The sequence below is a fragment of the Alosa pseudoharengus genome, unplaced genomic scaffold (genome assembly GCF_046254945.1).
Source record: "Alosa pseudoharengus isolate Yale_2024_CS ecotype anadromous, Long Island Sound unplaced genomic scaffold, YU_APseudo_1.1 YU_APseudo_1.1_scf_10, whole genome shotgun sequence".
NCBI lineage: Eukaryota > Metazoa > Chordata > Actinopteri > Clupeiformes > Clupeidae > Alosa > Alosa pseudoharengus.
The window spans coordinates 40,973,803-41,000,925 of record NW_027468565.1 but is presented as its reverse complement, the minus strand read 5'-3'; the positions used below and the strand labels follow the sequence as shown (position 1 = coordinate 41,000,925).

At 42.7% G+C, this 27,123-nt stretch overlaps 1 protein-coding gene across 2 annotated transcripts; it reads left to right on the top strand.

The window, feature by feature from the left end:
• The first annotated feature begins 7,602 nt into the window (after positions 1-7,602).
• shisal1b (shisa like 1b) lies at positions 7,603-22,383 on the top strand. Of its 2 annotated transcripts, XM_076302434.1 has the most exons (4): positions 7,603-7,705; positions 10,828-11,041; positions 16,459-16,782; positions 22,029-22,383. In XM_076302434.1, coding segments are annotated over exons 1-4 (606 nt in total). In that variant the 5' UTR covers positions 7,603-7,638; the 3' UTR covers positions 22,030-22,383. The 2 variants fall into 2 exon arrangements, with proteins under 2 accessions (XP_076158549.1, XP_076158548.1); XM_076302433.1 differs by lacking the exon at positions 22,029-22,383 and having other exon boundaries at positions 16,459-16,786.
• The last annotated feature ends 4,740 nt before the right edge of the window (positions 22,384-27,123 follow it).

Genomic DNA, 27,123 nt, shown 5'->3' with positions numbered 1-27,123 from the left:
TTTACAAGCTAGCGAACGGTTAGGATAAGTTTGGCAGAACTATGTGGATGTTACAAGGTAAGAAACACGATTTATAACTAGTTTCTTGTTTCTCACTTCTCTTTCCGGGACGGTAGTCTCAATGTTGCAAGGTTGGTTTTCCGTCTGGGGACGCTAGGCGCAGCGGGGAAAGTCACCATTTTCACCGGAACAGGTCATTTAACCATCCAAATGATTTCTAAACGGGTTTATTACGTTGAAATAGTTGCCAAGTTCTCCTTTAAAAAGCCCAAGCTCAGCTTGTCCTTACCTTTGTTAAATGGTAACTGTTACTACATTCTTCCCCTTTAAGAGCGCCCATCCCACACAAACAACCAATAGAGATCATTATTGATTGTAATGATTAATATATATACGTATATATAGTCTGTCATTATCATTCACTTACAGTGATGGCAGTATGAGCTGGCAATGAAGGATTCTAGGTCTTTTAAAAAGTACATGCTAGTCCTGAATGTATAATCAGTGCTTTCATGTGCAGTCTTGAGGGGCTGCCTTGGTTTTATATCAAAGCCTGTACACATGAACCATGTTGTTATTAAGAAGCAAACATGTTATGTAACATGAAAGCCAGAATGAAATAATTCTATGAGAAGTTTAGAACCAGATCTAGTCATGTGTGTCTCACTTGTCTGGCTTCCTTTATTTTACTTTACAGATTTAAAAGCAAAACATTTAAAAGTGTAACGAAAAGTGTCTGGAGATTCATTAGACTGGAACTACTGCTCAAGAAATAGTGGCAAATTAAGATCAGACAGGTAATGAAATAAGATTGTTAGATAATATAATCAAGCATTTCAAGTGACCCTCAAGCCATCCATTTTCTTCTTAAAGTAAGTTTTGGTTTTTATTATGTTATATAATCATAAGAGAGAAAATAAAACTGTCAGATACAATTTTCTTTTTTGACATTCCTTTTTAGCTCTGTGTCTTTGGGTCAGGGATCTTCGGCCAAAGATCAGACATGTATGAGAAAGCACTGAGCCGTGGCAAATAGAAGTAGACAAAAGCACTGAGTTGCTGCACATCCAGACTATTGTGAGACGCTGCCGATTGCCATCATTATTGGACTCAGTGGAGTCAAAATGGCTTGGCCAGGAAGAAAATCAATTTTTGCCATTTCCTGTCACAATTAGTGTTCCGTCATCTCCATTAGTACAGTAAGTGCATTTAGTGCATCATCTGTTTCCCACAACAGAAAAGGCAACTAGTATCCACCGGGACGATGCACATAAGCTAATGCAGTGCCAAGTGGACCATAACTAAGAAAACATCAATGTTCCTTTCCACATTTTAGACAAGTTCAGACACCTGCCATTTGTTAGACAGACTTTATATAGAACATATACAGAGTTAATGCTCTAAGAGTTAATGTTCTAAAGACTCATGTGTTTTAAAGACTCTAAAGGCTCATGTGTTCTAAAGACTCATGTGTTCTAAAGACTTATGTGCTCTAAAGACTCTAAAGACTCATGTGTTCTAAAGACTCATGTGCTCTAAAGACTAAAGACGCATGTGCTCTAAAGACTCATGTGTTTTAAAGACTCTAAAGACTCATGTGCTCTAAAGACTCATGTGCTCTAAAGACTCATGTGTTCTAAAGACTCTAAAGACTCATGTGCTCTAAAGACTCATGTTCTCTAAAGACTCATGTGTTCTAAAGACTCATGTGCTCTAAAGACTCATGTTCTCCGGGAGACTGAGGAAGATGTGCTTACCATTGCGTCTTCCACACGACATTCCTTCATTTTTTGGGTATTTATAAGGGACAATAATAGACTCTGTGGTTACAGGTGGATAATTCTGCATGCCATGGTCTTTTATATCCATGTCTCACATGGGTTAGACTAGAGTTCTGTTCTAACTTATATAATGTTGTAATATAATACATTCTGGTCCCTGACCCACTTTGAACCCTTGATCCCATAATGAATTCAGTATATTAGACTACAGTAGCAGGCTCATTAGAAACTAAAGTACTTTTACAGAGAGGCAGAAGTGCCTTAATTCTCTGTCAGAAAAGAGTTCATAGCAGCTTAGCTTAAGCCCCCTGGCTGTTCTAAGGTATAGCCCTGATCATGTGTTCATGTACAGATGGAGTTAAGGCCCCTGATCATGTGTTCATGTATGCAGATGGAGTTAAGGCCCCTGATCATGTGTTCATGTATGCAGATGGAGTTAATGCCGAGACACTTGCAGCTATTAAACCTGGAAGTGAATGCTGCTGCAAAGACACCATTGAGCAACAGGGAAGGTTCAAAATACAGCCGAATAATGTGAATTAATCAGTGATAATGCAGTTAAATGAAATCACAATTGGCTGAAAACAGCACAAAACAGCAAAAGTTATTACCTAATACTGTGACTTTCCAATTGCGATGCTGGTGGTGACCTGCTGTATTTGTTCTTATGTATTAAACAGTGTTTTACTCTGAGCTACAAAAAGAGCAAAGAGAGCCCCCAGCATAGTCCTGCTGATTGCTGTTTCCGCTGATGTTGTCAGCTTAACAAAGCACTGAAAAGGAAAACAGGAGTTGCCGACAGCCACAAAAAGAGGATCATATTTTGCAACACTCTCTATATAGAGTATGCAGCAACCCTGCTGTGTTCAAACTGTTTTTCCCACAAGAGACATATTCACATATGTTAATTGCTACTTACTGCAAACTAAGGCAAGATATTTTGACAATTTTGTGACATGAGGTTTCCAAGGAAACACCACAGTACAGTAGTGCCTCATGACTAGTTGGCCACCAGATTTGATCATGTTCTTTTAGAAAGGATTCAAACATTGCAAAGGCTCTCAGCTAGTCCTAACGTTGCGACACTTTATCTGCACAGATCAAGAGAATAACTCATTATTTCAGAAATCATTATGAATTACGAATTATGAAGCTCTTTGAAGACACATTTGAGATTTGCCGTTAAAATGTCAGTGGTAATAGAGAGCCACCATGCCATCTATTAACCGAGCATTGGCTGGCAGTATTGCAACAGTGTATTATAGGCAACAAGGCCGGTTTTGCAGTACCGGTAATTATATGATCTCTGCCTCCCTCTTTGCTTATACAGTGTGAAGCTGTTATGATGTTATGAGAGTGAAGGATTGTCTCATTAAATAAGGAGGACTTATATGGATTGCACTGTTCATTTTTCTCATTACAATTAAGTACCCCCCACCCTCCTCACCCCGAGTAGAATTTAATTGGTTTACGTAGCAGGAGGGCATACAGTACGTGAATGAGCTACACAGCAGCTGGGAAAAGCTGAGACAAACAAACGCAAGTTGTTTTGTTTCCATGTCGTGATGTACAGCCCTCCTCATATCAAGTAGATCAGACCCCCCCCCCCCAACACACACACACACACACACACACACACACACACCGCGGTCCCCAGCAGGCTGAGGCCATTTCACACACACTAGAACACAGAAAGTCAGCGGTGGACTCTCATTAAAGTCATTAAGAGCCCCCACCCTCCCCCTTACACACTGTATGCCCAAAGGCTGTCATCACATCAGAATGTTAATCAAGTGATGGCTCTCAATCTCACAGATCACCGCCATCGGAGTTTTGTGAAGCTGTAAAAAGACAAAACACTTTGTCCAGAGTTTTCATACAGATCTCAGGGACAGATCACGTCACGTCAGCATGAAGCACACTGACAGTGATCGAGTAGCGTCATACACAAGAAATGTATGTTAGTTAGAGGGTCCTTGTCCCTTGTCTGGAGGTGAATATTGTAGCCCTGCACACTCTCCTCTTGGAGGAGATGACTGACAGAGATGCATCATGATGGATGTCTTGGGCTGAGCTGCTGCAACGTCATTTGTTTACCAACAATCAGACAATAACACCAGAATCTAGGGCAGAGCCACACTGGACTATTCCATCCATCTGACTCCCTCTTGGAGGGCTTCAAAACATCCATAGCATGTGTGTATCATCTGACTCCCTCTTGGAGGGCTTCAAAACATCCATAGCATGTGTGTATCATCTGACTCCCTCTTGGAGGGCTTCAAAACATCCATAGCATGTGTGTATCATCTGACTCCCTCTTGGAGGGCTTCAATGTCTAAATATATGTTTATATTTTGTAGCACATTTTTCACAAAGCACTTTGCACAGAGAGCATAACATGGCATAACAAGTTGAATTATTTAATTGGTTAAAAACCAGCTGGAATGTCCATGGGCAACGATGGTGACTAGCATGAACAGTGCATAGCATGGCATAGCATGAACCCTGTAGCCTTGCTGGCTCCTGGAGAGCTCTGGGCCCACAGATCAGTAAGTGAAGTCGTGAGCGGTCTCTTGGAGAGCTCTGGGAGCACAGATCAGTCCAAAGGGAAGTCGTTAGCGATCTCTTGGAGAGCTCTGGGAGCACAGATCAGTAAGTGAAGTCGAGCGATCTCTTGGAGCAGATGTTGCAATTTCAACTTGCAGATCAGCAGCTCAGTGGATCCCCGACAGTGACAGGTCACTCATGGTTTGTTACCGACCCAGAGTTCATGAGCAAGCTCTCAATCTAGCTAGCATTAGCCATTACCATGGCAGCTCCGTGTTGGCCCAGCAGCAGCTCCGTGAGATTGTGAGAGCAGCGTATCTCTCACAGAGTAGTTAGGGCATCAGTCCAGCAGCGCATCTCTCACAGAGTAGGCCTGGGGCATCAGTCCATCACTATATTATTAACAGAGTAGGCCTGGGGCACCAGTCCATCACCATATTATTAACACAAGCTTAAACATTTAAGAACACTGCCTGCCTTTCATCCATGGAAAATGTGTGTCTACTCTAACCTTTGAGCATGTGATCTAAGCAACATAGCACTAATATCCTTGTTTGCAGACTTCATTTTACTTTTTGAAGGGAGTCCTCTAATGATTGGGAAACGTTTCCAACCCTAGTATCGTAACAGGTGAAGACGGGCGTACAAGTCGTAACCAGTCACCTTGTCACATTGTGTTACAAGTCGTACCTGTCACATTGTGTTACAAGTCATAACCAGTCACATTGTCACCTTGTGTTACAAGTCATAACCAGTCACATTGTTCAGGGATTCCTAATGTACCTCCTACTTCGTATAACCTTTACAAACTGATAATAAACCAATCGGCAGTCATGTATTGTCATTTAATATGATTTCTATACATATAAAATCAATTTGTACATTTAATTTTTATGTGGACACAAAAAAGAGCCATCACGTCTTTCACCTAATTACGGAAATCTCAAAAGAACTAAACGTGCCAGATAGAGCAGCATGACACGCCAGCATCCTGGTTACTAGGCAACAGCCATGTACTTCCTCTGTTTGGTGTTTCAGCATCCTGGTTACTAGGCAACAGCCATGTACTTCCTCTGTTTGGTGTTTGAGCATCCTGGTTACTAGGCAACAGCCATGTACTTCCTCTGTTTGGTGTTTGAGCATCCTGGTTACTAGGCAACAGCCATGTACTTCCTCTGTTTGTTGTTCTCTGTTTTCATTATTATGATCTATTTTACTCCACTTTACAACATGAACATTAAACAGATGTTTTCCCATGAAAGTCATACACAAGTTTAACTATCATCCACAGACAAATGTTCCCTTGTGCTAGACATAGAGATCACCAATCCAGATTACAGATCTTTGTGTAAAGAACAAAGGCAAGAACTGATGTGAGAAGAAAAATTATAGAGGCATTAATGTCATATTTTGACATCAAGTTTTCAGACAGGAGAGCCACAGTCATTAGCATAAGTGGTTTAAGCTTTGTTTCCTCTTTCAGTCTTTTCTTTTATCTGTGAAAAAGCAAAATATGCATCTGAGCTGCACCTCTCTGACAGAACTAGGTCTCCCAATTATTTTAATCCTTACTTTATTTACGGCTGTTTATGCTTTTAATCCTGACTTTATTTACGGCTGTTTATGCTTTTAATCCTTACTTTATTTACGGCTGTTTATGCTTTTAATCCTTACTTTATTTACGGCTGTTTTTGCTTTTGTTGAGTTTCATCAATTACATAATCATAGCCAGGCAGACTGCACACCTGTAAATGCATTATGTATAATCAGTTAATAATTAATAGATTTTCATTCATTCATTCATTCATTCATTCATTCAACCTTTATTTCATGCTCGGAAATACAGTTGAGGGCAGTCCTCTTTTCTAATGTAGCCGAGATACATAGTAATCAAAATATAAGGCCAGTGTAGGCCACTAACAAATCATTGTAGGTGAATTCATAATATATCAATAAAACACGATGATGATCGATGATCTCAGCGACATGAAAACAAATTTTATATATATATATATATACATACCTATACATAAGCCACAGGAATCAATATAGTACCGGTATACAGTAGGTCTGTGATATAACAGAATAAAAATGTCAAGCCAGCAAAACATAGCCATTTCAAGCCCTCTTGAATTGTTTTTGACTTGATTAAAAGACATTCTGCTTGACTCCTCAAGTCATTTGTCATGCACTTTTCAGATCAAGTGAGTTGGAGAGGATGTGCGTCTGAATGTGTGTGGATTTGCTGGGTTGCAAGTGAATCTCATGATGTCAACTCCCTCAGCCTGACTGCATATTTCACAATGCCATGCCAGCACAAAAAGATGCACTCATCACTCATCCTACCACAGACATTATGAAAAACAGTCCACAAGACACATGGCAAGGCTGTCTTATGTGAGACTTTTCAGGGAATCTCCTAAGTCCATGCAGATGAGCACTGAATAATGTCTGTTTAATGGAAACCCCAGACATTTTGAGGAAAAACAAAGAATTGTCAGTCTGCATGCACTCACTTGCACCCAGGCAGCTAAAGTCTGCATGCACTCACTTGCACTCACTTGCACCCAGGCAGCTAAAGCTACTACACACTCATAAGCCTCTAGAGAGCTAAAGCACTTGCTTACCTCCTGAAGGGAAGTACAGTACTGTAAGCAAGCAGAAACCCACATTGAAGACAACGCCTGTTGTGATTGAAGCAGCCTACTCTACCAGAACTTGTTTTGTTTTAGTCAGATGCAGCACAGTGTGGTGCTGGCAGTGCATGTAACCGCCTCTATCAGAAATAGTACAGATATGGGTAATTGTAGACAGTGAAGGGAACATGTGAGCCACCTCTAATTCACCCCCTTTTCCCTTCCATCTCTCCTCCTTTGAAGACCTAATTTCCTTGTTCCCTCGTTCACTCATTCCCTCGTTCCCTCGTTCACTGAAGGTTTGTGTAGGATGCGCTCCTGTGGCACAGTCGCCCCTTCAGAGATAATGATCATAGCTACTTTGGAAAGACCAAAAATAGGCTTTGCTAAGCTTCATGCTGCATCTGATAGTTTGTGAAACTCAGACAGAATTTTAATTCCTCGCTGGAATCAAGCATTACTCACACCTGTGTTTCATCACCCTTCATTGACACGACATGAACCCACCATCCTTATATGTATACTCACAGTGCTGGCTGCATTCGTAACCTTTGACCTTTGCTGTTCAAGGTGGACTGGCGTGGGGGGAGGCAAGCAGAGGGAGAGCAAGATGTTGGAGTCGAGCTGAAGCAGCCCATCCCTCCCGTCCTCCTCTGTTGTGTGGGGAAAAGAAGATGACCGTCACTAGCCGGCAGTCCTTCAATGTCCTGGCTGTCATCTTTCTTCTGCTGTCTACCGCAGGTGAGCTCAGAGTTTGGGTCAGTGCTGTCTACCGCAGGTGAGCTCAGAGTTTGGGTCAGTGCTGTCTACCGCAGGTGAGCTCAGAGTTTGGGTCAGTGCTGTGCTGTTCTACCGCAGGTGAGGTCAGAGTTTGGGTCAGGTCTTCACTGGATCTCCCAATCGCTCCAGTCGCCCATGCTTTTGCCATTGGTTGTTGACCACACTGTGACCACAGCATGCTGGATGTGTGGTCTTCTCTGTCACCAGCACCAGCACACAGTGCAGATCAGGATGAGCTTTGGCCAGAGCATTGGATTAGTCCTCATGAGGTCCCTTTGCCTGCTATGCAGAATATCAACAAACTTCAAGGAGGACCAGTCATGAGAATCAATTTTCAGTTTAATAAAGTAGTCCTCTGTTTAGCTAATGTGGCGCGGAGCTAGTTTGAGGATTTAAGTTCTGTTTGAACTGAGTACCAATCGGTTTGGACAACCTAAAAGCCCCCCCCCCCCCCCCCCCAGGTGGCAGGTAAGTGCACGGCTCCATTTTGTAGCTACAGACTCCTGCCCAGTACACTCAGACTGGGCCACAGCTGAGGAGTAAATATCACGCTAAGCAGCTGAGGAGTAAACATCACGCTAAGTAAAACATAGACTCTCCATTATTTATGCCTGTGATGATTCAGGAGATTCTTGTGTCTCGTCAACAGAGGGGAGAGGAAGGACACGATGCCGTCAGGATGGCACTGTAGCTCTGCCGGTCTGAAGCGTTAGCCTGAAAATGACTGTTACTTTACAAGCACTTACATGGTCTATGTTGTATATACAGTCTCTAAACAGCAAAACAGCATTAATGTTGAATAGAGCTGATTTAAAGTTAAACTAATGCATGGATCATTAAATCCAAGCTTTGCTATTTCATATACCATTTGATTAATGTAAAGCAAACCTTGTAAAACAAACAGTATTGAATTGCTTTAAAAAGCCTCTCATAGGCTGATGCCTCTGAGACCTAAGCATTACCTCAGACAAGACCTAAAATCCCCCAAGCAGGACTGGTTTATAGTTATGCCATAGTCAAAACAAGCTCAAATCCTTTCCCAGAGAGACATGCCAAATATCTGGCTCTAAAATCCCTGCTCTCTGAGGGAAGGTTATGCCCCTAGCATTTCCCTACATTCCTGATTACAGACAACAAATGTTGGAACATAAATATTTAAGATTATACAGAAAAACCATGTTATTCCTTTGATATTATAATAGAAGCATGTGCTTCCATTGTAATATCAAAAGAATTACATGTTTTTTCTGCAAATTATTTTGATAATGGCCTTACAGTGCTGTTCTACCACATTCAATGATGGGCTCCCTATTATATCCACCTGGTGCACAGGCTATTCAGCAGATGCAGGCCTGGATGTAAACTGTTCTTTTAAGAGTTCTGAAACTAGCCAATCATTAGCTCAATAAGAGATCCACATAGAAGCCCTGGGAACAATCCTGCCTTGAATGGAGCAGCTGCAGCTCACTAAGACACTTGAGCGATGTCCTTCCTCTTCTCTCTCTGTTTCTTTACTCTTGTACTTAATAACGCTTGATAAATAATGTCGGATCCGTTTGATTTCTGTGTTGGCAGCACCTGCACATTACATTATTAATCTTGTTGTGCATCAAAGCAACTGTTTCAACCCTCAGTCTTTGAAACAGATATTTGCGATTGATAGATATGTAGATGTTTTGTTGTAATACATATGCATCATTGTATTAGGCGTGTGCTTTCATCCTCTAGGCTATTTAAGCCCATGTTGTAGTCTGTAAATGAAAGAACACGCCCGGCACTGGTGTTAGTGCAGTAAGAAGTGCTTCCACCCTCCAGAGTTGCGTAGCACTGACTCCAGTAGCTGCCTCTGTTATTGACCAGGTTTCAAACCCCTCTGAGCCTGCAGTGCCTGCTGCACCCTCTTATCTCACACGGGTCTCCCTGCGTCCTCATCTAAATGCTAATGACAGCCTGTCCCTCTCACTGCGCCTGTGTCGTGGATCAGTCACTCCATAAGAAGCAGACGAGCTAATTGTGCGTAAGCGGGCGAAGGCTTGCACAGATCAGACTCTTATCTGGATTCTAATGGTGAGGCATAACAGCAGGAAACGCCGGGGTATTACCCAATGTTCTTTATGCTCTCACGCTGCCACTTCTCAAAACGTGCCTGCAAATTTGTCTGTTAAGAGCCAAGCGAGGAAAGAAGCAGAACCCCAACAGTAACTTTGGAGTGGTTGTTTAGATCTGAATGCTGTAACATCAGCTTGGGTTGTTTTGCTCTGACTGCTGTAACATCAGCTGCAGTGTCCATCAAGCTACCTTGTTGTTCTCTATTGTGGGTAAAAGTCAGACTGCGCAGCTCCAAGGTGCAATCTAATATCAGCTCAATGTCATTAGACCTCCAGGTCGCTCAAACACTCAGTCTAGTCAGAACTCATTGTGGACTCTCACCATCAACGCAAATGTGATTATTCTCTTTCAACAATCTTGCAGGAAGCATTATGGTTCTCCATGATCCCATTGTCTTGGTTCAGTGAGAGGACAATCAGATTAGAAGAAATACAAGGAAGAGCAAGCCAGCGTTCCTCTCTGTCATTAGTAATCATCATGCTCTTATTTATCGCTCCTGATGCTTTGTGTAAGGCTGCCAGACTGTTCCTTTACTTCTTAGTCCATGTCTATTTCATTCTTACGCTTGCAGATTCATTTCTTGGTTCGTTTCACAGACAGATTGGTAATTGGTGATCATCTCCAGGCGTCTGGTCTGCCAAGTGATTTTCACACGGCTTCAATCAATGAGGAAAAATCTCTCATCATTTCCTGGGATCGAGGTTCCTGCAAGACGATTATGCCTCCAAGAGGCCAATCTGTGGTTAGATGAGCCTTGAACACAATTGTGAACATATTGATATACAACAGAAGGCATTTAAAGCAAACATATTGAACATATTCGTTAAAACATATTGATATCTGCAGCTATCCAAATGTGTGGGTTTGTGATTTGAGGGATTGTGTGGGTTTGTGATTTGAGGGATTGTGTGGGTTTGTGATTTGAGGGGTTGTGTTCGTTACTGTAATTAATTACTTTCCTTTACTTCTTTTAGCCCTTTCAGCACACTTCCGGGTGTGCGAGCCATACACTGACCACAAGGGGCGCTACCACTTCGGCTTCCACTGCCCGCGTCTCTCCGACAACAAGACCTACATGTTCTGCTGTTACCATAACAACACGCCGTTCAAGTACTGCTGCAATGATACAGAGTTCCAGCACGTCATGCAAGTCAACTTGACAACAACCCCAGACGGTTACACACACAAGTGAGTGTCAACTGAGATCCGTGAAAATAAATAAGGAAAAATACAACAAAAAGCTTGGCAGACTGCCTCCAGCATTTTGATGAATTTGATGCATTGCCTGCAATTACACAGGGAAACATAGAAAGTTCAGAACTGTCATAGGCTGAGCATCGGCTTTGTAAGTAATCGTCCCATATAAAGTACCTCTACAAAGTATTGAGCCATGAAGGAGTTCAACTTTTGATTCCTTAGCTTTTAGTTTTAATACGCTTGGGGCATCATAGCCTTCGCTCCAACAGACACATGCTGAGCAGAACAGAGCAGTACGTCTGGGCAGGAACACGCACATGGACCACACTAATCGACTCCTCTCAGAGCTCAGCTGTGGCTAGCCACTCTGCGTCCCGCTGAGCCTGCTGCCGAGCTGATGCTCTCCTGAGGGTGGTCAGCAGGTCTGCGTCTGTGATATTTACCACTGGCCTCAGGTTAAATTGCCCAAGAAGTCACATTGACTCAGCTTAGCTCTGTGGTGCCAAGGACAGTCCACACACTAAAGTCTAAGCAAACACACTTAAAGGCGCAGTCAGTGATTGCACAGGAAGTTACGTTTGTTATGTTTTGTGTGTTTCTATTTCAATTTTTGTTCAAAACATCGTAGCCTACATTATATTTCAACCAAGGACCAAATAAAACACACCAGAGGGGTAGCTCATCCTCCCTTCAGTATTCCCAGAGAGGTAGCTCACCCATACCTTCAGTCCAGAGAAACTCCACGCAGGGTTTTGGTTTTGTTTGGGGGACAGGCTGCCCCCACTTTGTTTGTTTCCAGTTTTCAGAGCTTGGGCTGCCTACTGAGACTGTTTTTTGTACAGTCTACTCATGGAATCGGCAGCTAGCGATTGTGAGGAGATGATTGCTGAATGTGACTAAAATGTTATGGGCTTGAAATCGTGTAGGATCGCTGACTGCACCTTTAACTTGTTGAGTTCAAACGTATTTGAAGCTGTCAGGTATATTCCCATATTTCAGAATGCTATTATTATTGCTGATATCAATTGACTCTGAAACATTTTGCTGCTTATTAGCATCACTCTGCTAAATGCTAGCTACATAGTCATTTAATTTGACTGCACTAAAGTGTTTACAATCTATTTGTTGCCACACTGAGGATGAGATTTCTTGTCTAACCAAACAGTCAATGAACAGGCATTTCATGCAGATCAAAATGTAGTCAAAATAATTTATTGCATCCCTGGGGCATGGCAGAACATAGACACATACACACACATTCACAAAGGAAGATGTTCATTTTGCCTAGTAAAATCCCTAGAGGTATAATCAGTCATTCTTACTGCTTCAGAGGCGATTGCTCTAAGACTACAGGGGAAGCTCAGCCTCCTCTAAAATATCACGGAAAATCGCATGAAATAACTAAATATTACATTAGCTTCTAGCCTACTATTCCAACTAGAACATGCTGAAAACATGTTCGTCTTCATGGCTAGTTTGTTCAGCAATAAGGTTTTGTCGGTTATTTAGCGTGATTTCGCACCCGTAATACATTGCTGTGACGACACGATCCATCAAAAAACCCATAGACGCTCGGCTTCACTGGGCTTTCAATGGCACTTACAGAGTGGGCTGATCTCAGTGCAGAAAAGCTACAAGTTTATTGGACAAGCGCCACAAAATCGTCATTTCCAGGGAAGCCCGGCGTCTCTGGGAGTGAATGGAACAGTGGGATGGCCTGGACGCCGAGCTTCTGTATGATGATTGGAGGAACCGTCTTAGAGGCTGGACTCTTTTTGATTGACAGCATATGTCGCGATCTGGCAGGAAGTGGTTCAAGATCAAGGGATGCATTAACGTTAGTGTTGACAGGTGAAGCAAGAGGCAAGGCAAGTTGCAGCTCAAATTCTCATAATGTGGGAGCAATACAGTCGGTTTCTATTTGTTTTTGTAAATAGCATACTGTAAATAAAACCGTAATGTGGAGTTACAGAGTTTGTGACTTGCTTTTGTTTCTGTTGTGTATTTAGGCTAAGTTAGGTAGCGAGCTATATAATGGTGAAGGCTACCGGTACATGATGCCATGCCAACTCTATAGCCTACTGTTTGGCCTATTCTGGGTTTTGGGATAATTTTTGCCCTCAAAGAACAATATAGCACCTTAATAATATAAATTTAATAATTGACCAGTTTTATCAGAGCTTCCCCTGTTCCAAAGAGCAGCAATCGCCACTGTACTGCTTAGCATTTTGTCAAATTAAAGTGCACATCTCAGTGTTCTAATATGACAGTGCACATCTCAGTGTTCTTATATGACAGTGCACATCTCACCGTTCTTATATCTTATATGACAGTGCACATCTCAGTGTTCTAATATGACAGTGCACATCTCAGTGTTCTTATATGACAGTGCACATCTCAGTGTTCTTATATGACAGTGCACATCTCAGTGTTCTAATATGACAGTGCACATCTCAGTGTTCTTATATGACAGTGCACATCTCAGTGTTCTTATACTGTATCTTATATGACAGTGCACATCTCAGTGTTCTTATATGACAGTGCACATCTCAGTGTTCTTATATCTTAGATGACAGTGCACATCTCAGTGTTCTTATATGACAGTGCACATCTCAGTATTCTTATATGACAGTGCACATCTCAGTGTTCTTATATCTTATATGACAGTGCACATCTCAGTGTTCTAATATGACAGTGCACATCTCAGTGTTCTTATATGACAGTGCACATCTCAGTGTTCTTATATCTTATATGACAGTGCACATCTCAGTGTTCTAATATGACAGTGCACATCTCAGTGTTCTTATATGACAGTGCACATGCACTTAATCCACAGCCTGGAAGATATAGTGAATATTAACATGTCCAGTGCTCCTGATACTCGGCCTTGTGGTTGTTTTGCAGTTGCCCCTTGAGCCTTCTTGGTTAGTAGAAGTTAACCACAAGGCCAATTAAGTGGATGTTAAACATGGGACATGTGCATGTCTTTGGACTCGGACAGTTTTGTTTATCTGTTGAATTAAAATATCAGATAAAATTATAAACAAACAAACAAACAAATCCAGACTACATTTGCTTCTTTTACTTCTACTGGACTTATTAGATGCCTCACAGTGAAGTAAGGAACGGACAGAATAGAATTTATTACAGTGCATGAAAATGCACTGTACTGTTCTTCCTAGGCAACTTTTTCTTATTATTATTATTCCGCTTACCACTTTTTCCGTACGCTATTTCTCTTGAACAGTTTAACTTAGAAACTTCATTCAAACTTTGTAACGTAGGTATTCAAACGGACAAAGCTGCTGTGTATTTTTCATCTTTGTAACTTTTATACTTTTTAAACTATTAATTAAAAACTACTCAAAATTTCCCCATAGACTTAACATTATGATTATGACATCACAATACGGCCGTTAAGCAATTAGAATCCTATGGCAGGTGTTCGGGCCACCTGCATCAACTGCCAATCTCAGGCTTTAAGCATACAAACTGGCCCTATTAAGACTACACATCCTGTTCAACTGCTTCCTCTGCCAAAAACTGTTTCAAAATAAAAGTCCTCACTACAATATTTCACTGTTAAACAATTTAACCCTTTAAACTACTGAACTTTTTAACTGTTCAGCCATTGTAACTGTTACTTGACATCAACTATGACTCCTACCCACTGTAGCTAGTTAGCATGGTTAACATAGTTAGCATGTTAGCATGCTAGCATGTTAACATGCTAGTTAGCATTTTTAGCAAAACTACAAAAAATGATTAGCTAAGTTAGCTAAGTAACATGGTTAGCATAGTTAGCATGCTAACATGTTAGCATGATAGTTAGCATAGTTAGCATAACTACTACAAATGATTAGCTAAGTCACATGGTTAGCATAGTTAGCATGCTAACATAGTTAGCATGTTAACATGCTAGTTAGCATAGTTAGCATAACTGCTAAAAATTATTAGCTAAGTTAGCTAAGTCACATGGTGAACATAGTTAGCATGCTAACATGCTAGTTAGCATAGTTAGCATAACTGCTAAAAATGATTACCAAAGTTAGCTAAGTCACATGGTTAGCATAGTTAGCATGCTAACATGTTAGCATGCTAGTTAGCATAACTGCTAAAAATGATTAGCTAAGTTAGCTAAGTCACATGGTAAACATAGTTAGCATGCTAGCATGTTAACATGTTAGTTAGCATAGTTAGCATAACTACTAAAAATTATTAGTGAAGTTAGCTAAGTCACATGGTGAGCATAGTTAGCATGCTAGCATGTTAGCATGCTAGTTAGCATAACTATTAAAAATTATTAGCGAAGTTAGCTAAGTCACATGGTTAATATAATTAGCATGTTAGCATGCTAGTTAGCATATTTAGCATAACTAATAAAAATGATTAGCTAGGTTAGCTAAGTCATGTGGTTAGCATAGTTAACATTTTAACATTGTTAGCATGCTAGTTAGCATAGTAACTTGGTTAACATTATTATCTTTGTTAACATAGTTAGCATAACTGCTAGCAAAAATTGGAGCCATTCCAACTGTTAGTTATCGTCAACTATCTGCCTAAATAATTTAACCATTTCAATTATCAACCTATTTAACTGTTCAGTCATTCCAACTATATTAAACCTTATCTACCAAGCAAATAATTTAACCATATGAACTCATCATATTTTTGCATTTTCATGCACTGTATTTCCTTCAGGAAATGCTTTTCTAGTTATATATTATTATCACCCGGAGAGAAGAAATACTCTTTTCTGATTGGCTGGCGGGTGGCCTTTAATTCTGAATAACAGGACACCGTTCCATATCAATGCTTATGAATGGTAACTATAACAACCATAGTAGGACGACGGTTGCAGCGCTCTAGAATCTTTTGGTTGCAGGCTTCCCAACAATGGAATCAACTGTAAACAAGCTAACTGTCCATGCTAAAGTTGTACAACAAGCTGAACTAGTGAGCTTCTTTTTAAACAGAACCACGTGTTTCCAGTGTTTACAGTGGCAACCGGGTGATAAGCGGGATAACGGCCTTCGAGGTGTGTCCAGTTATACGGAATTAATGGACTTGGGCGGAGGCAACTCCGCTGCGCGTCGGGGAGTTTTTGCCCCTTGCCTTCGTCCATTAATTCCGTATAACAGGACACCTCGGCGGCCGTTATCCCTTACTTATTGTCCCACATACTGTGCCTGTTTTGAGTATAAAATAAGTAGCTAGGCTAAAAACATGGGGTAAAAACATTACGTTTGAAATATTTGCATTTTAAAAAGAATCTCCTGCATAATTACTCATTGTCCTACCATATCTGTTTATTGGCACTGTAAATATTTTCCAGGGAAGGATTTTGAAATAGAAAAGCAGCTTCATTTCAACTCTGTTGACTCTGTTCCCTCGCCTCCCTCTTGCAGCAATTACACGGCCTTGATCGGCGTGTGGATCTACGGCTTCTTCGTCGTGGTGCTGCTGGCTCTGGACCTGCTCCATTACTCAGCCATGAACTACGAGCTGTGCCGGGTCTACCTGCAGAAGTGGGGGCTGGGCGGCCACTGGCTCCGGCAAGCCAGGGTCCAGTGGAAGAGCCCTGAGCAGGAGGAGAGCGAGCTCCAGCTCCAGACTCAGACCCAGTCCTCAGCGCCGGCCCTGGGCCCAGGCCTCTACTCCCACCCCAGACACAGCCTCAGAGGAGATGCCCAGAGCCCCACGCTGCTCCCGCTGCACACGGCCGACGCCTGGTGAGTCAGCAACATCCCTTACGGCCACCGCACACCGCGCACCGCACACAGGCTCGGCCAGATGATGGCTCCTCAGAGAGACCTGTCAGGAAGGAGAGCAACCGCAGCCACATGCAAAATAAAGGCTGCTATAGGGCGGTCTAGCAGATGACAGCTGACGAGACATGCTTGTTTTTCCCGGACTCGGAAGATCAGATCCATTGATTGTCTTGACAGTTCAGCCTTGGATGAAAACTATGTGTACTTCGAAGGAGGCTAGGTTTTAAAACAGCATGAGGCCGCTAAAAATACTTCCAAATATTTGCCCTAGATTACATTGTTTTGGAGATTGGCGAAGGCAGTGACACTAACAAGGGTTATTTGTGTCTCTGTTTAGTATCTGAAAAGGTAACAAACTTGTCTCAGTGAGTTTGTGATTGTGTAAAAATAAATATGTGGTGCCTCATTCTGTTATGAATGCCCAAATCTGACATGCCCAAGGGGCAGGGGTGCACCATGTTATCTTCTGAAGTCACAGGCTTTGATTTCACCAAAACAACTCGCAAAGTCTTCTTCCCAAAGTAGTTTGTCTCGGACACCTGTCAGGCTTCATACCCCGATAGTCAAGCAGTGTACAAAAGACTGAAGAGAGGATGAGGCTTTATGAGAGTGGTCATCAGGGTCCAACGCGTACTTCATGAGAGTGGTCATCAGGGTCCAACGCGTACTTCATGAGAGTGGTCATCAGGGTCCAACGCGTACTTCATGAGAGTGGTCATCAGGGTCCAACACGTACTTCATGAGAGTGGTCATCAGGGTCCAACACGTACTTCATGAGAGTGGTCATCAGGGTCCAACGCGTACTCCTCTCCTCTCTCAGCTGCTCACCTCTGCTACGAACGTGATGCTGTTGCTAAGCTATTGTTGCTAAGCTATTGTTGCTAAGCTATTGTTGCCACAGTGCTGTGACAGCCCTCCGCCTACTGAGAAGAGGAACAATCATTAGCTCAAGCCTTATCCTTCGTGTCAATCATAAAAATACAAACTATGCATACAATGCAAAATAAACACTGCATACATAATATACATTAACTAACCCATAACTAAAATACCATTGCCATCTGTTAGGTATCCTTTTTATATATTTAGATTTTTTTTAAATATTTTAGATATTTAAAGAAATACATTTATCTGAGCTGAATCTAAGAGTGGTAATTTGGTATCACAAGAGGAGTTGGTGGCAATTGGATTTCTGTCATATAAAGAATATCAGATAAGGCTGCTGAATGCAAAGACTGTGTGACTGAATATCTGCCAAGTCTGTGTCAGTCTCCCAGCGTAAGGAAAGCATTCAAGTGAGATGTGCCAAAAGCGGCATCAGCACAAATCTAATGTGCTCATCTCTGATTCTCTAACATGACAAACAGGCTGGTGTATCTCGGACGCTGGCGCAGTAGGGGCGGCCTGGCTGGCCACTGTGGAGAGCTCTGTGCTGCTCCGGGCTGCCAGACGGCTCCACTGGAGGTCTATGATGTATTAATGAGAATAGAGGGCTGACAAATGGGCCTGGGATCCTAGCTGGACAGAGCGCGCGTGAGCAGGAAGTGTGTCTGTGCAGACGAGAGGGCTCAGATGGTCCTGCTGACTCCTGAGGGCCTCCGCCCACGTGCTGGATCTGCCTAATTAAGCTGGCCAGTGCCTGCGGAGGGGCCTCGTTAGCCGGGCTGTCTTTAGAGCGCCATCAGCCTTCCTGTCAATCCCCATGGGCACAGCAGCTGGCATAACGAGGCCACTTCTCCTCCACAAGGATGGCAGCATGGTGAGAGGGCCCAAATGGGATGAGGGCATGAAATGGACTTTATGGAATTTGATTTGATGTAATTGAAAGTTATGTAACCTTAATGAAGGCTCAAATCATTAATCATTTGGGCAGACACATACATTAGGGTCAGTTAACCTAAAATAAGATAGCTAGTTGGCCTAAGAATATACGGTACTCCTGAGACAAATGCACATTTAAAGGGCATATGCCCTTAAGGCAAATCTGAGCCACCACAGACAAACAATGCGTCACCAGATGGCCCTGTGTCAGATTGTCTGGTGGAAGTTATTTAAGAAGCAAAGAGGCTTGTCCCCCGAGAGCAGCATGCTGAGAATAGAGCTCAGTGTTTCGGAGAAACATCTGCCTGAATGTAAAGAGAGAGAAGCAGGCCAAGACCAAGGCAGGCAGGCAGGTAGGCAGGGCAGGCAGGCCAAGACCAAGGCAGGTAGGCAGGCAGGCAGGCCAAGACCAAGGCAGGCAGGCAGGCAGGCCAAGACCAAGGCAGGGCAGGCAGGCAGGCAGGCAGGCAGGGCAGTAGGCACTGATGCAACCAAGCGTGCCCCCAGACTCGTTGAACTGAAATGTGTATAGAACGAGCACAGGATGGGTGGTTTGCATGTTATATAGTTTTATCACATTTTTTCATAGCCAGTGATCCATCAACTCTGCAGTCATACCCTTACCTTTCATTCAGGCTGTTCCTTTTCTCATGTGTAGGCTCAGCATCAAAGCACATGTATGTAGCATGTGTAGGCTCGGCATCAGAGCACATGTATGTAGCATGTGTAGGCTCGGCATCAGAGCACATGTATGTAGCATGTGTAGGCTCAGCATCAAAGCACATGTATGTAGCATGTGTAGGCTCGGCATCAGAGCACATGTATGTAGCATGTGTAGGCTCGGCATCAGAGCACATGTATGTAGCGTGTGTAGGCTCAGCATCAGAGCACATGTACTGTATGTAGCATGTGTAGGCTCAGCATCAGAGCACATGTATGTAGAGCTGCCATGAGGCTGGTCCTGGCACAGTAAAAAGGAACATTTGTGGACTAAATTTAATTTGCTTTGGCAGTGCACATTTCTGTTTTGAATCAGATCTGTCTGTTTGAATTGTGCCCCCATTTTGGAAAAGTGGGGACATACGCAGATTGGCATTTTGGGAAAGTGGGGGCATACGCAGATTGTCATTTTTTCTATAAAGCCTCTGTGTGCCACTGACTGCTTATTTTGACAGCATGCCTTTAATTTCTAATACCCAATGCAGAGGATAGGACTTTTTTTCTGGATATTATCATACTCAGGGGACTATTCAGCAGCCCTTTCCACAACAGTAAACACAGCTGTTCCAGGAATCCCACGACATATTGCTTTAAAGCGTTCTTCTTTGAATTATTTAACAGTCTGTCCTTTCCAGAGAAAGCCATAGACAGAGATTGGAGGGGTGGGGTGGGGTACGGGGGCCAACTCATGCCATGGTCTTTCCTGCCTCCCGCTACCCCGGGGCTAAAAGCCCCATCGCCCCCATGGCAAGGGTCTGCACATGTCAGACACACTTGGGGGGTGACCTGGACACAGCGCTGGCCTTTACTAGGAATACGCCGCTATTCTTAGAGTGGCTCGTTGACCCACTGAAGGTCTCTGTTGAACTTTCCCCGCCACAGACCAGCAGTGTGAGAACAGAGGGACTCTGGCGAGAGGAGAGAGGAAATGCCCTTGGCCCATCGCTTTGCTTTACGCTCTCTTAAGTGAAGTGGATGGGAATGAAAAGCTCCCAAAGCAGTTTGACCAGTGGCGATGGGCATGTTTATGGCGAGCTGAATGCAATCTCATTTGTTCTTGGCCAAGGGCCTGGCCTGGCCTGGTCTGGACGCAAGCCCAGCTCAGTGCAGCGTCCCTGCTGGGTGGCACCTCGTTGCCAAGGTCGGCCGAGGACTCGTTAGTCGAGAGATTCCAAATGACACGGCATCTGTCACAATACTCAGGCAACCCCCATGGAGATGTGGTTAATGGTGCCGCCATTACCTGGTCAAGCAGCAAGGTCATTACCTGGTCAAGCAGCAAGGTCATTACCTGGTCAAGCAGCAAGGCCATTACCTGGTCAAGCAGCAAGGTCATTGCAAGGTCAAGGTCATTACCTGGTCAAGCAGCAAGGTCATTACCTGGTCAAGCAGCAAGGTCATTACCTGGTCAAGCAGCAAGGTCAAGGTCATTACCTGGTCAAGCAGCACTCTGGGTTCGTCTGGCCAAACACTGTTGGGCCTGAATGTCCGCACCATACCAATGGGTCTCCTCTATCATTTAGGACGCTACACAAGTGTCAACATCTCCTGACGTTTGCAACAGAGACCACTGCTTGACCACCACTGATGGCTCATTCCCATCTCTGCTTTGCATTGATTCCATTACACTGCATGTCATATTTGTATGAAGCGATGTCAAATTTGACCTAAGAAGCTATGCTTTTACGGCACAGCGTTCCTGCTTTTAATTGACGGTCATTTGGCCACAGTCCCTAGGCAGACCGTGCAGGTGGTCAGTGGCTCAGGCAGGGCACTGGCTAAAATGTGTGTGACCGGGTTTCTGAAAGGGGTGACATTTATGATGTCCTTTACGCCAGAGTGGTTGCCAGAGACGCAATCTAATGCTCTCACAGGAATGGTCAGGAAAGGTCAGCGCTGCTTGAGTCCGTCTGAAAAGCCCTCTGTGTTGCATGTCACAGGGAGACTTGTTATTGCCACTATTATTTCTACCCCTGAACTTTACAAATGATGGCTCTGATTAGTGCATATTTCAAAGACCATTAACTTCCACACACAGCCCTGAGCTAAGAGACAACGCAGAGTGATATTGTGAAGATGTTCAACTGAAGGACAATGTAGTTGTAGATTATACTTTATAGACAATTTATTGTTGATGTTGATAAGTGTGTTTTTTAAATCACTGACCAATATGATGCAAATATTCACCCTGAATAGGTAATTGCTGCTGAAACTCTGACTGTTGACTGCATGTCGACTTGTTGACTGAATTAATAACAAATGCTGTACTGTAGGCTAGTGCATCTTCTCCATGGCCAGTGGCCAGTGTAGGGAATAACATTCTAAATGTTTTCATCTCAGCACTAGCAGCCATCTGAGAGGTTGGGCTAAGGAGGAAGAATACCACACCGTATCTGAGTGTGTTATAGATTTAATCATAAAAGCCCATAATATTGATGATCACCATGGTGATGATTTAATCATAAATGCCCATAATATTGATGATCACCATGGTGATGATTTAATATTGATATTCACAATGGTGATGATTTAATCATAAATGCCCATAATATTGATATTCACAACGGTGATGATTTAATCATAAATGGCCATAATATTGATGATCACAATGGTGGTGATTCTTTGGCACATTCTTTCTGATTATCTTAATGTTCACCTTCTCATAGAGTGAATCTATGGAGGGATACCATCCACTGCACATCATCAAAGAGCATCATGGGAAAATAAGGGTCAGGATTTGGACCCTGGACTCTGCCCTGGGAAGAGCTCCTCTGTTCTATTCCACAAGACCTCTACAAATCAGAAGACGCAACAAGGCCAGTGGCTGTAGCAGACATGAAGCAGGACAGCAAGACCACACGCCCCACTGACCTCCTCCTCATGCCCCACTGACCTCCTCCTCATGCCCCACCTCCCGTCGATGGCCACTGACCTCCTCCTCATGCCCCACCTCCCGTCGATGGCCACTGACCTCCTCCACACGCCCACTGACCTCCTCCTCATGCCCCACCTCCCACCGATGGCCACTGACCTCCTCCTCATGCCCCACCTCCCACCGATGGCCCCTGTTCGTGTCCACGAGAGATGGAGGTGGCCGGGCGCCCGCACCACTGACCCTGTATCTGTATTGTTTGCACTGCTGTATGGCCCAGTAGGGCCCAGAGTCAGTAGCTATGTAGCTGTATGGCCCAGTAGGGCCCAGAGTCAGTAGCTATGTAACTGTATATGGTTCCCTGTGGGTTCTTATTGGGTTCTTAATGGGTTCTTTGTGTTACTGTCAACTAGTCAGGGAACTGTATGAGAGGCAAATACTTAGGATGTGTGTGGATTTTTGTTTTGGTTTTGATCCACTGTTGATAACCTTTTGAGACATGTAGTCTTTCTTGGGTAGCCCACGTGTTTGAAAGCACTTTTTGTTACTGAAATATACTACCGGTCAAAAGTTTGGGGTCACTTAGTTTTTTTTTAATCAGGGCAGCAGTTTTCAGATTACATCATGTGTTTACAGAATTACATCATGTGTTTACAGAATTACAAAATAGTTCTCCAGTGTTTTCACAGTTAGCATTTTAAAATTATATCAGATTAGTAAACAGAATGTGCCTTTGGAACATTGGATGAATGGTTGCTGATAATGGGCAATAAAGATATTGCATTAAAGATCAGCCATTTCTTTCTACAACAGTCGAGAGCCCTTTTGCAATTATGTAAGCACACAATGTAATCTAAAAACTGCTGCCCTGAAAAAACAATACAGTTGATCTCGGCTCGTATTCGGCTCGTATTCTGTCTATAATGGAGTGGAATGGACATTTCTAAGTGACCTCAAACTTTTGACCTTTTGGTAGTGTAGGTCTGGTCTGCCATGCCACAGCTTCGAGGGGGAAAAAAGTCCTGAAACATATGGACAGTTCAGTTTTAGTTTTCATGAAAACACATAGACATCAAAAACACATTTTACTACTGAACATTTCTATCATTTATTATGAAGTGTCAAGAGGTTTGTAAGACATAACAGTATTCCATATCTAACTGCCACCATCAAGTAAGGACTTGAAGCACATTCATTCTCATCAGAAAAAGGTACTGCTGAGAATGTGTCTTGTTTTGTTTCAGAATTAGTCAGTTTGGCAAAACATGTTGGTAAACAACTGAGAGCACAACCAAGAAGTGTTTGTGACCTGTTGGTATGAAAATAAATGATTACATTATTCAGAACCATTTTGATTTGACATAGTCAATGATTGCACCACTGCCTCACCAATGTCTACTGTAGGTCTGTAGCCTCCACTTCTCACATGTCTAGGTCTGAATTCACCTCTAACATATTTGATACAGTACATCTCTCACGTTCCATCACCAGATCATAGGAGATTGTTTGCTGTTTGTTTTGAGCTGCTACAGCTTTATACGCTTGCTAATTATTGTAGTAAATCACTGGTGACTCAAAATACCTCAGAGTATTTACAAGGTCTATCTAATGTCCACAAATGTGTTTTTTCAGCGCCATAGAGAATAAAATATGATTTGGGCCAAAATATTAATATTATTCATAAGAATTATATAATATGTTTTTTTTTGTTCATAGAATGGTGGTTATTTGATTGTAGATGTTCGATGACGTGTTTCTTAGACCTTAATCATTCTCTTCATGAATAATAAACACTGACACATGATGTATTATTCAGGTGAAGAGGCAGCAGAATGAATTTAACGACACACCTCCAATACTATAAATCAAGTGGATAAGCATGATTTGTATCAGAAATGTGTCAGTCATGACACCAATTCCCATGCAATTCCATCTGCCTCGTAAGAGTGTGTGTGAGTGTTGTAGGCACAGATATAGCACTAGGATCATGGGTAATGCGGTGGCATTGTTGCGAGAGTGTTGCGAGAAGCCCATAGTGTCGAAAGAGAGCTCTCCGGTGTGACGGTGCATCGTGCGTCGTGCTGCATATGCTGCTGAAACAGGAGAGAGAACTGAACTGAGTGTTGTGTGTGAGAAGGGAATCTATAGATTAGATGAGATTAGATTCAACTTTATTGTCATTGTGCAGAGGACAAGTACAGAGACAACGAAATGCAGTTAGCGTCTAAGCAGAAGTCCACGTGGGGGCATGAAGAGCAGAGGAAACAGGAAACGGCAAAGAAATACAAATGAACATGATGAACATGACCTGACAAATGAACATGATGAACATGACATGACAAATGAACATGATGAACATGACATGACAAATGAACATGATGAACATGACATGACAAATGAACGTGACGGAACATGACATGACAAATGAACATGATGAACATGACATGACAAATGAACATGATGAACATGACCTGACAAATGAACATGATGAACATGACATGACAAATGAAGATGATGACATGACAAATGAAGATGATGACATGACAAATGAACATGACAAACATGACCTGACAAATGAACGTGACAAACATGACATGACAAATGAACGTGACTTTAAGTTGATGCTGAAGTGAATTGTGGTGTTTAACATCTGAAAGTCATACAGAATTACTGTGTGTGTGTGTCTCTGTGTTATTATGAAGTAGACTGTTGGTATGGTGATGACGTGTTTTTGTTGTTGTAATTATTTAGGAGGTGTTGTAATTTCCCTGTTTTCACTAGCAATCATTGAGTTTTGAAATTTGATTCTCTAATGAAAGCAGTGTCATTGTCACATTGTCTCTGTTAAGTCACACACCACAGGGCTTAAAAACACTGAATGTCAAGGACTCATAGTTGAACGCAAAGTAGATTAACCGCTTTGGCTGGCTAATTCACATGCACATAGTATATCGATCCATCCTCCCTTTGTGGGGAAGCAGACATATGGCTAATGTTGAAATGCAATGTGCAGGGACAGTGACATTGTTTACTGTACTGTAGCTCTAATACAATTATAACAAGGTCAATGTCTGCCCGCATTTCCAGTGTGCCTGTGAGGTGAGTGAGTGAGTGTGCTTTATCATGAGATTTTGAGAAAGGTGGAGTGTCAACTGTCAAGATGAACATGACAGAAAAGTTCTACGTGATTACACTATGTAGTGTAGTCATTTTTAACAACCTGTAATTTGTGATGGCAAAAGAATATTGCCTTATCATTGCCACTGTTATGTGAAACATGGTGTTTCAGCATTTTATTCACTCAGGCTTGCAGGTGTAATGATTTGTAATGATTAGAACTTTCCACTCAAAATTCTTCCGTAGCTGTGATTTTAGTGTCATGGTTCAAATGAACAAGCAATAACCTTCAGTACAGCATAAGAAGTTAGACCCACTTACTGTAGGTGGGATGTTCTTTTTTTTTAGCTCCAGTTATTCTGTCTCCTCCAAATGCAGCTGAGATGAGGCTCCCCCATCCTAGAAATAATTGGCCAGGAACAGGAGAGGTGCTAAATTGCCCTCCTCCTCCTCCTCCTCCCTTCCTCCTCCCTGACCGCCGACACAAATTGAAGATTTTTTTAGTGGCCGCAGTGCAAAGGGGAGTTAATTGGGACGTCTGCACAGAAGTGGAAATCGGACGCAGTGCTCTCGTGGGGTCGGCTGTGATGGACATCAGGGGAATGACTCCGTGAGCGCCCTCTCGATCACACTAAAGCATGTGTGATATTAGTGTGTTCCTGTTTACACGATGCAACACAACACACAAGTAGCTGTGGGCTATAGATGCCATGAAGTGATCACTAATAATGAGAGTGAATCTACGTATGAGTCGCTGAATGAGCTGCCATTGATTGAATGAGCCATTTGAGCTTTAAAAAAGCTTTTTAAAAACATTCATTCATAATCCGCTGTGAAAATGTGGTGGTGCTCTCACATTAAGAATCCATACAAAACGTATCTGCATCATACTTGTCTAAAATAGCACATTGAAGTCAGGCTTATTTAATGACTGAAAGCCAGAAGATATATGACTGTGCATTTTACTGATGTTAAAAAAGTATAAAGTTGTAGGAAAGGTCACAGTTTAACTAAAACATTTGTTATTGCCTTACTATGAGAAACTATCAGCTAGTCTGAAGTCATGGCTTTCAGATACACTAGTGACACAGTTGCACACAAAACATGAACATACAAACGGCAGCCACCACATAGAGCACATCACAGTATCAATGTGTCAGATTAGAGCTTCAAATTTAACTGTGTATTGTTAAAATGGAAAGAAATAAAAAGATGATGTTTTCCAGTCTGTTCACAGGCATGTGCAGTGATTTGTGTCACCTTGCTGATATTGGTATCTGAACTTCCCAGTGCAGCATTTTGAACAGCAACAGAGTGATGGTCCTCCATACGATACTCTGATACGATACGATACTCTGAGTGATGGTCCTCCATACGATACTCTGCTGCTGCTAGGTTGCATTCGGACTGCAGGTTGTCACTGGGCCCATTAGATAACCAAAACAATTCATCCCTCTGTTTCTCGGTGCTTGCAAGAAGAATACGATAACAGTCCTGTTGTGGTTACATCAGCTGAGCCACCATTCAACCGAAGCACAGATAATATGCAGTATGTGCCATAATAGCATCCCTATGCAAGCTGTGCCCCCTGCTTTTGTTACTGAAATGAGCCAATCTTGTGGGGTTTGTCCCCCATTGCTGTCATGTTTACTGCCCTTCTGCTCGTCAACAGGAGCACCTCTGACTCACCGGTCAGCACATTTAAAGCTGGGCTTGGGCACTGCTGGGTTCGACCATGTCCGTTCTAATCAGATGACCTCCAGCTGTTCTGC

Bases quoted from the DNA above. Each gene is read 5' to 3' on its own strand.
- shisal1b (XM_076302433.1), top strand. From the start codon at position 7,639: ATGACCGTCACTAGCCGGCAGTCCTTCAATGTCCTGGCTGTCATCTTT. The intron at 7,706-10,827 runs GTGAGCTCAGAG...TACTTCTTTTAG, and splicing joins TCTTCTGCTGTCTACCGCAG to CCCTTTCAGCACACTTCCGG. The intron at 11,042-16,458 runs GTGAGTGTCAAC...TCCCTCTTGCAG, and splicing joins CCAGACGGTTACACACACAA to CAATTACACGGCCTTGATCG.